The following is a 15409-nucleotide window of genomic DNA, read 5'->3' on the forward strand; positions in this document are numbered from 1 at the left end:
GACGGAACGTAGCTACAACTTGGCAACGGGAGGTATTCTAGTCCGCTGAGCTATGAGCCAGAGAGCTAACGTTATGGATTGTACATATTTATAATTCAAAATTCGTCCCAGCCTTTATACCAGATACTTTAGGGTCTATAGCATGTAACCGCTTTTTCTGATTACAGTATAATGTAACAGTTAGCTGACAAAATTGCTAATTAACACTGCAACCCCGAATTAACCACACAGAGATAACAATGGCAACCGGTCAAAATTCAGATACAGTCAGATAGAAAAGAAAGAAAAGAGTAGTTAAGTTGAAGATATAGGGAATGTGAGGTAAGATAAGGGCGGGCGACATCTTGTGAGACAGAACCACCAGACCAACAGGGGTAGAGACATAAGCAGCATGGCACGTTCACCACGGTGTGATGTCATCATATTCCCTGTTTCCTTTTTTTCTTATAAGAGTATTCCACATGTATGGAATTCAAAATGTACACTTTTCTTTCAACAACTCGTTTACATGTATCTGCAAAATAAATAGATGGGAGGAATGTATTATTAGTAACTGAAGACTCAGGCTAACCCGATACACCGACATTACAATGCGCATGGTCAAATTCTTCTACTCATTTGTCTCCCCGGCAGTAAATAGTTCAGACCAAACAAGATCCGGTCACATGATCCGTGGTCATGATATTAGGGTCAGAACTACCGGTCAATACTGCCCAGCTCAAGGGCTGCTTTTACTTTGAAGCCTCAGTTAAAAGATCAGTAATAGATCCAGTTGGGACCGGATATTAGAAACCAATGGTGGGTTTTTCCCATGCAAAACCAAGTCAATAAAGCCGTAGGTTCTTCGGGCAGGAGGTGAAACAAGTGTGTCGTAGTGTAGCAGAGGAGCTTAAGAGCCAGGGATCTCAGCGGGTTCCTCCCAAGGAACTGTAACCCTCCTGGGGCATTTCCTCTCATATTTCTCAACTGCAGCAATGACTGGAGGAAGGGGAGGAGGAGAAAGAGGAAGAGGAGGAGGTAGAGCGGGAGGAGGCGGACATGAGCAGCTGAAGAGTTGTCAACATCTCACTCGGTCATTGGTTAAAAAACAATAAATCCACAGATTTAGTTATGCATGTGTAAAGGGAAAATGTGTATACAGAATTATCAAAGTAAAAGTGGTTGACCAGTGCAGCATCGCAAATTCATAAAACTATGAACTGCCCAGTGTGAACCAACTCTCACCACACACATCCGACCCCCCCTAGAGAGATGACACTTGAGAAGTTGCGGATCACAGGGTTTGAACCTCCTCCACCAGATACAGGCAGACAGAGACAGAGACAGAGGGAGAGAGAGAGACTGCTCAGAGATCAGGAGACAACACACGGCCAGACAGCCTCCCACATCTCAGCTGGTCTCTCCAGCCAGAAGCTTCTTGGAGTACAAGTAGGACACCAACTGAATGAGTAGGCGAAGTCCTGGAAACTAACTACAAATGCTCCCAACTCCAAACCATGATTCATGGCGGATATAGGATAGCACAACGAGAACGAATGTCATAGCAGGAAACATTGTGGTCCGGTTCACCTGGTTTCAGAATCTTCTCACAATACATGTTGCTACCGTTAGCCCAACTGTCAGTGGTTGTATGTGATCCCACTTGTCCAGGAGGGAAACAAGCTCAGAAGACAAAATAATGTGTAATCTCCAAACGTTATCCCCAAGTGTTGTACACACTTCAGTCAGCAAGCAAAATGCACACATAGGAATGGAAAGACCCATGGCAGCAAACTACCAGTCCATAAAAGAAACATTCAAAAGGTTTCCAATCCGAATTAAATCAGCTTTCCTCAGGATGGACAGAGATCCATGTGAAACCTTTTCTACATGGATCTGACCTTTGATCATATCCATATGTAGCAGGAGGACAGTGTGGAGATTGTCTTTGATGACTTGATGGAGCATTGACATGAACCCGGCTACCCTACAGACAACATTGTATTTGTTACCCTGTATTCCGCACCCTGCACATAGTGTACAGTAAATAACAGAATAGTGCACACATGACACTTTGCTTCGTGTCGGTTATCGAGCAGTTATCACCCAAGGATCGAATGGTTTGAGATAAGCAGGACTTAAGGGCAGCCACTACAAGCTGCTGTTGGACATCTTGACACTGATTGGACGAAAAGGGAAGGATGGGAAGGGGGGGGGGGGGCAGGAGAATCCACAAGAGACCGGGAGGACAGGATCGATCCATTCCGAGCATGTTCTTGTGTCTGTATGGTTTTTCTAGAAACAGCTTATAGTTGGTGCTAGACCACTGTACGGTAGAATGCATCCTACAATTGAAATTGCACAGCAACACTGCAATGTTTTAGTGAATCAAAGGCCAATACAGTGTGGTGGTTTACCTGACAATTGGTTTATTTATTTGAATGCCCTACCTATATTATACATGTCACTATTAAAGAGATTATCATTATATACTTTATTCATAGCGTTTGAATTTGTAAAAATAACTGGATGATTATTAAAGTCATTAGGTGTAATATTAAGCCCCTCCGAGATTGTAGGAGGGAGACTTTCAGTTCAGAATTCAAAAAAACTCAAGAGCATTGTTCTGTCTACTCTAACTGGCTGTGCCACTGTTGGACGCAACCTAGCGTAGCTTGCTGGGTGTGCTGTGGGTGGGAGGGGTTTTGGGAGTGTCCATAGTAAGATTAATGTAATCAGAGAGCAGTAAGGGCGTCCCAGCATTTTTTATTTGTCCGCTTATCAGCAATAGGGTGTGATGTAGTTTATAACATTATTATAATCCCTTTCGACTAAAATATACGTTCAGGTGATTCCAATGGGCTATATTTCTCACATTGTGACTTCAATTTCTTGGTGTTGTGTCAAGAGTGTAGCAATAAGTGTAATCTGGGAAAATAGTCCAGATTAATTCTGGATTACACTGATGTGACAGAAACAATGAGATATACACTGTGGAAATATTTAAAGATTGTCTACAGTTGGCATATTGGCTAGCATACAAAAGCACTTCCTTACCAACGGCTGATTCAACAGAACCCAACCAGGAAGGCCCACTCACGAGATGGACGTGACAATTAAAATACCAGCATTATTAATACTAGGATTTTAATAATTCCCTTTCATGTCGTCGTCCCCCCCCCCCCTTTAGCATCCAAAAAAACTGTGTAAAACGGCATGAAGTAGTATCTTGACATGTCAAATGGGTCAACGGGACACAATGCATGGTTTCTTCCTCCTTAGCATGTAGCTGAACACTAGGGGGAGGGGAGCTTTAAAAGGCAGCCCAACGGCTAAATTTAACTGAATCTAGATCTATGACCCATTTACAGAGCGGAATCTGACCAGTTTACCTTTGCAGCACTTTGAAGTAAAATAAGACTTGAAAAAAAGAAAGTGTTTACCAATAGCTGTCCTGTTAATGCACCCCCACATTTCTGTGTCCTATATTCCGAATAGCATTCAGGCTGACTCTATGGATTGAACCAAAACCAACCACGGGTGGACGGCAGGTGATAGAATACATGAATGAACTGCGGCATTGAGAAACCAGGCCGCTGGTCTTCGTGAAAAAAGGAGGAAAAAATATATAAAGAAAGAAAAATGGGACTCTAATCCCGAGACGCATACAGGAAGCGTGAAAATTAAGAAAATTAGGAAAAGTGATTCATTTATCAACGTTGGGAGCCCTGGCTCTCTCCCAGGGAACACTAGGTACGGCGTGAGTCATGTGACCTGGATGTAACCAGGTCACTCCATTTCCTCCTTTTGACTCCAACATCTTGGTACACAAAACAATCCCTACAGGTGCAGCAGAGACACCTGTGTCGCATGAAACTACCCTACTAGGAAATGGTCCAAATCGAAAATAGCTTCACCTCCAGCAGACTTAAGACACCGGCCTAGTACTCTTATTGTCGTTTGAAAAACGTTTTAACAGTGTTGCTTGGAGGTTCCATTAGGGATTTCTGACTTGATACATATTGTGCGTTAGCAGCTTGATAATGACCTCACCCTTTTGTCCTCCCCCCCACCCCTTCTCAAATAACCCTCTAAAACAGGATCGCAAAAAAGCATCAACCAAGACACACACACACACTTTCAGAATACTTCAGACAGAAGTAAACAGCAGACCCAATGTCAAAGTGAACTAAGGTGTACGTCAACTACTGAAACCTGGACATGGCATGCTGTTGAGATTGCATGCCATGCACCAAATCATGCCCTTCCATGCAGTGCTACACGATTCATTTAGGTTCAGCCTCTCTGCCTGTATTTGGATAAGGGATGAGCTGCTTCTGCATCATTGAGGCCTACACAGCAGGTGGCCGGGTTCGCCCAAAGATGACGGTTGGCGCGGCATATGGTCCGTGTCTCTCCCTGGCAGCAGGCTCGGGAAATGGCCCAGGGGGCCTGCACTTGTCACAGGTGTCTCAGGTGCAGAACAACGAGCTCAGCGACGGAGGGCAGGGAGGGTCAAGGAGGAGCGCGGCAGATGAATATCTTAAACCAGTTCTGTTTACACCTCGGTGTACCACTACAGATTCTTCGCAAAAAGGCTTAATGCATAGTGGCTCCTCACTCTACTCCACACATTGTGTATGCAGACATATTACCAAAGTCCATGACACAGCCTTCAATTCTGTATCCGTCTTCAAATGTCGTGGATTATGTATTACCACACACACAGTCCACTACAATCAACTTGAAAAAAAATAATATAAAGCTGACCAATTCGCCACTGTACTGTTAACAGTCTGGCAGTTATGCCAGATAGAGAGAGAGGGAGAGACAAGAGGTAGAGATCAATAGAGAGAAAACGAAAAATAGAGGTAGAAGCAAGAGAATTGAAGACAGGCTGAGACATGTGGGCCTATCCCTTTGAATGATTCACTGTGTGTGTGCGTGTGTGTGTGTGTGTCATCTGAAAGATGGAAAGACTGAACCAAGTGAGTAAAGACTAAGAGTATGACACACTTCATGGCCCTCACAATCCTATAATATTACTCTACACCATTCAACGTTATTTAACTAACTATAAACGTTAAAGAATAAAGCATTTTGATGTATTTTTATATATTTAGTTTCATAACCATTCATATCAAATGAAAACCTAAAATATGGTGATAGTTCTCATCAGGTTGATTTTACATATCATAACCCGTTATAATGTTCATTTTGGGAGTTTGATCACATCAACTAAATATATGACTTTATGGTATAATCAGGATTCATACGTTTCATTGTATTGGACTAACCAATATTTTACAAATCCAGAAGAGACTTGTGAAATTTGTACAGTAACCTATAAAGCAATGTCTGAAGTCATTTATCAACCCACAGCAGGCTATATTTGTACATTATGATACAACAGAAGGCATACATGTCCATCTTTACTGCACATGTAACGCAGCCAATTGGATGTGACCACAGGCTAAGTCTGTTTTTCAAAGGTTTCAACTCTTTTGAAGGCCGTTTCTCTGACTGTGGTAATTAACAAGGGTCTCTTTAAATGGCCTTTTATTAGTGAGATGGATCATCAGAAACCTAAATACTGACAAGAAACCAAATTACCCCTAAAAACTAAATTATAGGGAGTCCTCCGGGACTGCATCGTGGTTGGGCACACCCTCCTCGGCTGTTAGGGCTTTCCTTCTGTGGTCTTCTGTGTTCCGTTTCCTCGTCAATATCGGTCACACTGTCTCTTCATTTCCAGGATGTAGTCCAATTCACAGGTTTTGGTTGTTGCCTTTATTCCACTTTTAGTCAAGCCCACAAAGTCAGATAAAAGTTAAGCACTATTCACATAGTTGAGAAAAAATAACCTCCAACCATCAAACAGACGTAGTTATGGCAGAGTCCTAAACCTAATTCGGCCAATCATATACAGCCTGTCGATAGATATATCTAGACTGTGTGCAACGTTGTCGAACAACTCAGATTGGCATCAACAGGCACATATAAGAAGCACTACAAAACCAAAAACATGGCCAAACTACTGAATATGAACTATGTCTAATTTGCATCTCAATAACTACTCAGTAAGTCAAGTAACGTTACATCCCACTCCTGAGTCTGACACATATAAGTAACGTTACCTTGATTCAATTCAAACATTCAGCAGTCGTCAGCATTATATGAGGCCAAACGGGAGCAGTCTGCACTCGCTTTCGTGTATAAATAAAGCACAATGTGAACAGCTTTAAAACCACCGACCACCGACTCAAACACCGGACCCCCGGTCTCTATGTCGGTGTGGAGCGGGGTTAAGTTCGGACCGTTCAGAAGTAGACGACACACCCTCTGTGTAAACTAACCAAGAGAAATCATTGATTTAGCTGATCAACTACTCTGGTGAGCAGGCGTGGATGTTTCCTGCGGCACACAGCAACGTGTACTACCAGACCTCATAGACATGAGTCACTATGAATACGACACCTTACAGATATTACATTGAGACATTATAGATATGAGACTGAGACAGAGACATTATAGATATGGGACAGAGAAATTATAGATATGAGACATTGAAGACATTGAGTCGCTTCTATGCAGCGGGCAGATTTCGCATCCACGCCCGGGGATCTTTATATACATATCCTGTCCCCGGACACATTCCTGGGTTTCAAGACGACAGGGAGGCGGGGGAAGCACTAGGAGACATGCTCGGGTGTTCCCTGGTGTTGTGTCTTCCTACCTGGACATAGTTGTTCTCGCAGTAGTCAGCTACTCTGGTCAGGTTCTGGTAACTCTCCACAAGCGCACGTTTACCGGCCGGAATCTCTTCCTCTAACAGCATTTGTAGCTCTGCCATTTTACATCTCTCCTCCGCAGAGCTTCCCCGGGCTAGCTTTCTCCCCCTTTTAGATTGAAAACCACCAGCAGCGCTTGCTTGACAAACTCAGTCGCTATTGTGGGATTGGAGCTGCTCTCGGCTCGGCGTAACCCCCCATCTGGGAGAGAAAAGTAGCACACAACGAGACACTTTGAACTCGGGCCGAGGGGCATGCCGGGTAACGTAGTGAAACGGAGCGAGATATCCGGTTGTAACGGTTTTCTAAATAGACGAGTAATCTCACCACCGGCCTATTTTCTTTGCAAATTTAAAATCAATACGTAACATGAAGTTCAAATATAAACAATATTGCCTTAGTTTGCCGTGATTTTCTTTTATTTGTAAGTTACTTGTGTTATATACTGTCAGAATTACCAGTCGATTCCGTTTGGCTGACCGTGCTTTCTAACTACACTTCCCTGTAGTGCCTGTCCACGTAATGCATTCTGGGATGTGTAGGAACTATCCTCTTAATGTGGTTGCAAAGTTCCCGTCAAGATTGTCGAGAACTACAACTCCCTGAGCGTACAGTGCCTGTCATTACTTAGCTGTTTATGGCGTCTGTTTGTATGCGTTATAGATCTCCCCGCTGATATATAGTCTCGATTTCTTCATGGTAAGTCACCTAATGTTACTAGCTATCTTTGCTGCGAAGCGTCGATTAGTCTGTATTGTATTTAGTGTACATGAATTTATTAGAACTGGGTCAGCACACCGACACAGCCTCCTACTGGTGCTGTCCTCAAAACACTAGGCTTTGTGATTTTCTTTCCATAACATGGAGAGTTTAAGACGCGACCATATCTAGCGTCTTATTACTGTAATCAATATCTTTATCCGGCTGTGCTAAATCCACTGATCACGCATGCGTGTACCTGCCCCTAAACTGCTGCCTATTTCTCGACCCCGAAGGTTGTTTTATTTTGATTGTCTGGCTTCGTCATGGAGTGCGTCAGCATGGAGACTGGAAATCCACTGACACTGCTGCGCTTCGAGGCAGCCGTGAAAGTGATCAAGAGTTTACCTCCGGATGGTAAGGACGACCTACATACTGTATTCACTGTCGTCAGAAAAGCAATGTCGGTGCTGTTTACGTACAGTCGGTATCCGTAGCTCCTACTCGAGGAGAGACAGGTGTGCTGGGGAATGAAGAATGATACATTTATAGACTCACACAGACGCAAATAGGTTGGTGAACCTCAGAAGTAGTTTCCAGAGTTGGTACACCTGTGTGGCAAACAGAACACCTTCCCCATTAAACCCATCAATGTCTACATGTCATATCTATGTTATATATTAAGTGTAAGTAACTGGCACATTGTTATAAACCACACTCAGAATGTTGACATGTCTCAAGAGTCAGTGTAATACATAATCCAATACGTTTTTTTGTACCCAGGTTCTTTTCAGCCGTCAAACGACATGATGCTCAAATTCTACAGCTATTACAAGCAGGCCACGCTAGGCCCGTGCACAATCCCACGGCCTGGCTTCTGGGATGCTGTGGGGAAAGCAAAATGGTACATGGTTCCTTGGATCATACAATGTTCCCTATTTCTCGGCGCTGCCTTATCACCCTGGGGAGGGGGGGGGGGGGGGGGGGGGGGGGGGGGGGGGGGGGAGAGGAGAGAGAAGAGAGAGAGAGAGAGAGAGAGAGAGAGAGAGAGAGAGAGAGAGAGAGAGAGAGAGAGAGAGAGAGAGAGGGGATCTTTGGACCTGGGCAGTGAATGATACCGCAGGGAACGCAACCTCCTACCTACATAGCCGCATGGGGGGTTTCATGTGTCTGTGGGACACAGTGGAAATAATGCTACAATATATAAACTGTTGGAAGCTGTTCTTGATGATTATTGGATGTTTATTTATTTGCACACCCCCTCTGAGCATATCCAAGGGCTCTTTGACCCACCACGGTTCCGACCTTGAATAACCTCACTAAACTAAAAACACTGAAATCACTCTTACTCTAAACTGAAGTTGAAAGTTTTGCTTGACATAAATTAAAAGCGAAGTAGAAAAAGAGCATTGTGTTTGTCCAAACTCATATTAAATGTGTTATGTAACTTGTGTTTTGTGCCTTTTAGGGATGCTTGGAATTCACTTGGGGACCTGGCAAAGGAAGAGGCAATGGCGGCCTATGTGAATGAGATGAAGCTGGTAACTATCTGTCGCTATTCTTTCTCCCTCTTCTGTGTCTTTCTCAGTCAGTAAATGTCCACATCAATAAACTATTACTAAGCAACCAATTGATTTCAAGTAAAATATGAAGACAATACATGCCTGGATATTTTATAATACTGAATTGTGCGTTGGATTTTAACGGAGAGTTTGTCAAGTCTACTGGTGCACAGTAATGTGTTCATCACACCCCGCTCCCGAAGCACGTCGTCTGGTCATGTGGAGTGCACACATGGGCTAAGCCTCAGTTGGAGACGTATTGATCGATTGATCACTGATACGCCATTGATCTGCAGATCCTGGAGGGAATGCCGATCACGGACGAGGTGGAGGAGCTGCTGAAGGTGATGGGTCCGTTCTACGAGCTGGTGGACGAGAAGAAGAGGATAACGCAGATATCCGACCTGAGCAGTGGTACGGCGCTCCTCCTCGCCTCCTACCGCAGGGGGTTTTCTGCTTGTCTTTTGTCGATTCAACGTCCTTATTGTGTTCGTCTGTTGAGTTTTAATCCTCCTCTTCCATCACACGCTCAGCCCGTTTGACACAGTTTGCTAGGCAGCTTGAAGGCAAGTACATCGCTGGGTGTCGAACCCCCCCCCCCCCCTCTGATCTACTGCCGTGTGGTGCTATCATTTAGTGACGTGTATTTGACCCCTCCATCCCTTAGAATCCTGTACAGCGTACAGTAGGAACGTAGGGGAGAATGAGAGACGTTTGTCTGTTGTATTTGTGCTCAGATGTGTGCTCAGATGTCAGCAAGACCTCATCCCATATATAGATAGTCACAATGTCAAACGCATTGTTTACCTAGTTATTGAGCCAATCATAGGCCTATCATAGGGTATAACGTGAGCGTCTATGGTATGGAGGTGAAGCTGTTTGTTTGTTCCTTGTAGAGTTCCACCACATCCAAATGCAGCAATGCTGTCAACTGTGTCGTCCGTCTTGCCATCATAAAATAGACCTAGTAGTAACTGTAATAGACTTGGGTAATGTAGGCTTCCATCGTTGTCCAAAGAATGTGTGTTCACGGTTTTACGCTAGCTGTATGTATGTCTGAATAAATATGTTTTGCAATTTAGTCGAGTGGGTGCAAACACTCAAGGCATTAACCTTGCTCTCCCAGTGGAGCTAGACAGGGACTCTAACCCCTAACCCTGGCAGTGGTCATGCCTTGCTCTACCAGTTGAGCTAGCGAGGGAATCAAACCCCCAACTGTGGCAGTGGTCAGGCCTTGCTCTAACAGTTGAGCTAGACAGGGAATTGAACCCCTAACCCTAGCAGTGTTGATGCCTTGCTCTACCCGTGGAGCTAGACAGTGACTTAATCCCCAGACCCCGGCAGTGGTATTTGCCTGCTGTCTATACTGACCAGGGGGTTGTGGTCGCAGGCTTCGGGACAATGCTGTCTTCGAGACCGTCAAAGAGTGTCACCAAGAGCATCATCAGGAACCTGGAGCTGAACGGCTCTCTGGAGGGCCGGCCCACCAGAACCAGACCCGAGCTCCTGGCCGGGGAACCTGCAGAGGAAGAGGAGGAGGACGATGATGAGGATGATGACGAAGAGGACAAAGAAGATGAGGAGGAGGAGGAGGCAGAAGAGGTGGAGACACACGAGGTCAAAAAAGGTAATGAAGACCAATCAACTTCTAACTTATTGTCTATTTCATTTTTTTGCTGTTGTGTTTTGGCCCCACTAGGGAAAATGAACTGTTTTAAGGTTGGCCATGTTCATATAAATTGATGGATCTGTCACTCTCTTAAACAACAGTGAGGTTGGCGCAGTTCTTGTATTCGCTCACGCGCCAATGTGAAAATGAAGATTAAAGTAAGTGTGGACTATTATTGCTGACCATTCACAATTTTGATTACAGACCATAACTCCAATAAAAATGCTCCGTCGAGGAGAAGCAAGGGTCACCTGACCAATGGAAAGATGGCTAATGGTGGTCCCCACCTGACCAACAGACCTCAACCCAAGGCTAATCTGAACGGCCATGACGGGCCCCAGGCCGCGGCTCACGTCAATGGACACACTCACCCAGGTCAGAAACACGGCCATTTTGGATGTTCAGTGGATCAGTGTTCGAGGTTGACTTTCATTGTTTCTAATGGTTAACGTGTCGGTTCTGAGACCTGGTGTACCGATATTTCTGTTGATTATTTCCATATTTTCATAGCTTGATTTCTTGTCAAATCGTACTGTTCACTGTTTATTAATCTATTACTAAAAGTAACATTTAGTAGATGCTTTATATCCAATGTGACTTTGGTGAATTGAGACGCAGGTCGTTAAGGAGCAGGAGGGGGTTAGGGGTCATTTGCTCCAGGACACCGACAGGTTAGGCGGTGGACACTGGGGTATCGAACCCCGATCCTTCTGGCTGTGAGTCACACACCCTAGCTTTTACACTATCCTTCCCACTTGTCATACTCCGCTACTATTTTCGCGATGCAAGACGATTGAAGGTCTCCTCGCCTACCGAACATCTAGATTCAAGTTAGTTGTACGAAAAGCAGCAAGAATGGCCACTCAACGGCCTGCGGGCGGCCCTTACCTTTGACCCGGAATGTAATGACCAGTAATGATGCTTCACCCCATTCTCCTCCATTGGGAAGCTAACTGGAGGTATAGCGAATCACTTTGGAACATGAGTAAGAGAGCTTTTTAAAACATTTAAAATTGATGTCCAGGGCACCGGTACATTTTTCGATTTTGTTCAATCGAGTGTGTGATCAAGATTGGTTAAATCAAGGATCTCCAGCTACGTCGTTTAGATATATTTGACCCAGGACTAGAAAGACGCATAGGTACGACGGTGTTTACCATCTCACATGACTTCTGCATGTCACCATATGAAGGGGCGTACTAAAGTTGATGAGGTTCAGTGAGGCAGGTTATTTCCAAACTCTTATTTGTTTCCACTCATTTTTAGCCACTAAACCTGGGAGAATGTCCTCAGTCTCTATTTCAGTGAAGCCTTTAGAGACTGATTTGTGAGTCGACTCCACTACATAGAAACGGCCTTTTAGAATGATTAAAAGGCGTGCTGGTTCATGGTTCATGTTTAGCCACTGAATCTGGGCACATTGTCCAAAGTGAACGGCGAGGGAACTTCTACTGATTCAACGGTATTATAGCCCTGCTCCCAGCTTGTCTAAGAAGCGCATTAAAATGGTTTCCAAACAGGTTGTCCCTTAGACTACCCCCTGGCCTCCATTGTCCAGGTGTTCTCTCTTTCCCCATGTGACCGTGGTAATCTCCTAATCTTAATCCCTGGCGAGCCTCAGCCCCTTTTTCCTTAGGGAAACACTTTGTGCTCCGAACAACCAGATAGTCCAAACTCCCTGTTTACCGCGGTAGACCAACCTGGCAGGCCAAAACACACCGTTTGTTTCTCTTGATGATCACACGGAGCATTTTAGATTCAGTCCTCGGTAGATGAAGGGGAAGAGGATTGCAACGGGGGCGAGATAGTCCAATGGCTCGGGTGGTCAATTCCCACCCGAAAGGACCCGGGTTCGATCCCTACCGTCCTCCAGCTCTGAGTAAATATCCTTGAGCGAGAGGGAGATGTCTAATCCCCATCTTCTCCTCACTGTGTGAACGTGTGCCTGATGGTTTTGTTGTGTTTCTTTCTTCCCCTGCTTCAGACCCCAGTGAGGAGCAGTCCGGTCTAAGTCCGGCCAATGACTCCGACAGCGAGGTCTACTGTGACTCTGTGGACCAGTTTGGTCAGGAAGAGGCAAGTCTCACACACACACGCACACGCACACGCACACAGTATATACAACAAGGAAACAAGTACACTGATGAATGACAAACGAGCACAGTTATACATTATAGACCGATGACAGTTTTAAAATAGAACAATCCAGTAGAACCCCGTTGCTCTCCCTTCGTTAGGCTTCAGGTGAATGAGGTGTCTGTCCCATCAGGGTTGGCCGGGCTCTGAGACACTCCCCTCTCTGCGTCCCCAGGGCTCCGAGAGGAACCGCAGCCCGCAGGACCTGGACGAAGACGAGGGCCAGGGCTCTCTCTCCCCCACGCCAGAGGGGGAGACCCACACACACCCGCCGGGGGAGCTGCCCGGGCCCGGGGAGGGGGTGCAGCGCGGGGGGGAGGAGGGGGAGGCCGGCGGGGGCAGCTCCCACAGACAGAGTCGCAGCGGGGACACGGCAGGGAGGTCCCAGGCCAGGGGAGGGAGAGGTAAGAGACGCTCTGACCCGGGGAATACAGCTGCTTCTGGCTCCCTTTATACCCGCTAGCCCGGTAACTATTCCCTGTTGGACGTCAAGATACTTTTAAACCAGGAATTAATAACTGACTATTCTGGACTTTCTCACCTTTAAGGTTACTATTTCCTCCTTATCAATGATAGATGTCTACCCACCGAGTAACTATCCACTCTTAACCAGGCAATAATAACTGCCTTACCTGTCCATTACTTTACCCTTATTACTCTGCTTTGTTAAATACTCGATTCTGATTGGTCAATGACAGCACTCTACGGTCTTCTGTTTTTCCACTGCAGACTGCTGCTATGTGTGACAGTGGTTATAGGTTCAGGGTGATGTAAGACCTCCCCTCAGGGTTCATATCACAACAATGACTGGCGCACTTTACATTAGTAAACTTACTTAACCAGTAAGTCGTCCATTTGCCAGTGGTCTAAGTGTCATCTAAATGGATTCACAGGGAATCAACACCACAGACCCACGTCAAGCCTTTCATTTCCCTCAAAGAGGGAAATGGATGCGATCATATCTGCAACACCGCTCGGGGTTTTGCCTCGAGTTGCGATGCCAAACCAAACGTCAATGCAGCTCTGACCTAGCGCGGTATCCAGACACAACCAATCGGATCACTTCTGCCTCTGTCAACACACTTCCTGTTATTGTTGTTCCTTCACCAGGCTCCCGGCCACCCGGGGGCTCCGCTTCGGAGAGGCTGGGGACGGGCGGCTGGCACGGGGAGGAGGGGGACGGGGAGCGGTGGGGGGGCGCCGGGACCCCCGCCGGGAGCCTCAACGAGCAGATCGTGGTGGCCCTGGGACGGCTGCAGGAGGACATGCAGAGCGTCCTGCAGAGACTGCACACCCTGGAGGCCCTCAGCGCAACGCAGGTTAGAGGATCACCACGGGTTAGAGGAACAACACTGGTTAGTGGAGCACCACTGGTCAGTAGCGCAACACGGTTGGATGCTCTGCATCTTTGTGTCGCTTGCTTCTAGCAGGCTAAGAAATTCTTCATCTCTAATTTTGCTCATCTATTACACGCTTGTTGCAGGCGAGGTCGATGGCGATGTCTCCTACGTTCGGGTCACCCAGAGTGAACAGGTCAAGCAAGGTACAGTGAATTGACACCATCAGCATCGTCATATTATGTTCCCGGCTTCTAAGCCGGCATTACCTGCAGAAGTATAAGCATTCGAAAAAAATGAGGTCATGAATAAATGACATATATACATGTATCTATAAAACAGATATGTTTGGGGGAACCAGGCATTTAATTTGTTCTACAACTGTGTTATTGGTGTGTGATGATATCCTCCTCGTGTCGATCCAGCAGACCCCGTCCTGGTGGCCTTTCGACGTCTCCCCCGGCACGGTGGCGTTCGCGGTGGTCTGGCCGTTCGTGGTGCAGTGGCTCCTCCGCCTGTACCTCCAGCGGAGGAGAAGGTAACGCATTAAAAGGTCTCCATTTCAACACCCACATTTAACACTACTACAATGTTTTGACGATCACCCCTAGTTCTGGAACCAGTAAAGGCATCCGCCATTTTGTTTGTTTTTAAACACCTTTAGAAGAATCGACTGAAGCGGTTTGGACCGGAACCCCCATGGTGACGGCACGGACCGCCACATTTGACCCGAGAATCCTTTTTGCCGTGTTGGTTTGGGTAGCTAACAGCTGCCCCCCCCCTCCCCCACTACCACTACTACATAGTCAGTAGCTTTTGCACTAGGAGTATGGCACCAAACGACAATAGACGAGTAGAAAAAGGGCGAGCAAGAGGAAGAGGGAGTCTCCTGGACTAAATGTGGAATTGAAGATAGATGAATGTATTGAATGTATTGAGGGCGACTGAAGGCCTGAATTGTGTGTTTTCAAGAAGAAGGATTTGTATAGAAAGACTATTTTCTTTGGGAAAGAAGGAAACCCTGAGAGGAGAGGATTATGGTTCAAGAAGAAGAAAATCAACGGTTTAAATCATTCAAACTAGTCCATGCGATGACTGCTTTAGTATTTTTTCACGGTGCTTCTATATTTGTGTTTGAATATGGGCATCATCTTTTAATTCTTCATAATTCTGTATAACGCATTGTTTGTCAAACCTGTTTGTCATTAGTTGCCCGGATAATGCTGCCCCAGGTGA

The 15409-nt window shown here is 45.8% G+C and overlaps 2 protein-coding genes and 1 long non-coding RNA gene across 13 annotated transcripts in view; 1 reads left to right on the forward strand and 2 right to left on the reverse strand.

The window, feature by feature from the left end:
• The window catches only part of abi1a (abl-interactor 1a), a 39774-nt gene extending 32535 nt beyond the window's left edge, over positions 1-7239 (reverse strand). For all 8 annotated transcript variants that reach the window (XM_030348408.1, XM_030348404.1, XM_030348409.1 and 5 more), the window contains exon 1: positions 6716-7239. In XM_030348408.1, the coding sequence (XP_030204268.1) occupies positions 6716-6832 (117 nt within the window). In that variant the 5' untranslated portion in view covers positions 6833-7239. The remainder of the gene's footprint in view (positions 1-6715) is intronic.
• On the reverse strand, positions 5351-6706 carry LOC115536940 (uncharacterized). The gene is made up of 2 exons (XR_003974750.1): positions 6117-6706; positions 5351-5777 (listed from the first exon to the last, which is right to left on the reverse strand). It is a non-coding gene; the product is annotated as an uncharacterized LOC115536940 (long non-coding RNA).
• An 88-nt stretch (positions 7240-7327) lies between the features above and the next one.
• On the forward strand, positions 7328-15219 carry acbd5a (acyl-CoA binding domain containing 5a). Of its 4 annotated transcripts, none has more exons than XM_030348413.1 (13): positions 7328-7469; positions 7766-7886; positions 8253-8373; positions 8938-9010; positions 9328-9445; positions 10422-10658; positions 10905-11075; positions 12685-12776; positions 13012-13240; positions 13947-14155; positions 14320-14379; positions 14599-14726; positions 14838-15219. In XM_030348413.1, the coding sequence occupies exons 2-12, from the start codon at positions 7796-7798 to the stop codon at positions 14713-14715; spliced, it is 1518 nt and encodes a 505-aa protein (XP_030204273.1). In that variant the 5' UTR covers positions 7328-7469; positions 7766-7795; the 3' UTR covers positions 14716-14726; positions 14838-15219. The 4 variants fall into 4 exon arrangements, with proteins under 4 accessions (XP_030204273.1, XP_030204271.1, XP_030204274.1 ...); XM_030348411.1 differs by having other exon boundaries at positions 14599-14711; XM_030348414.1 differs by having other exon boundaries at positions 14602-14726.
• Positions 15220-15409: the final 190 nt, after the last annotated feature.

This window comes from Gadus morhua, chromosome 23 (genome assembly GCF_902167405.1).
Source record: "Gadus morhua chromosome 23, gadMor3.0, whole genome shotgun sequence".
NCBI classification, from domain to species: domain Eukaryota; kingdom Metazoa; phylum Chordata; class Actinopteri; order Gadiformes; family Gadidae; genus Gadus; species Gadus morhua.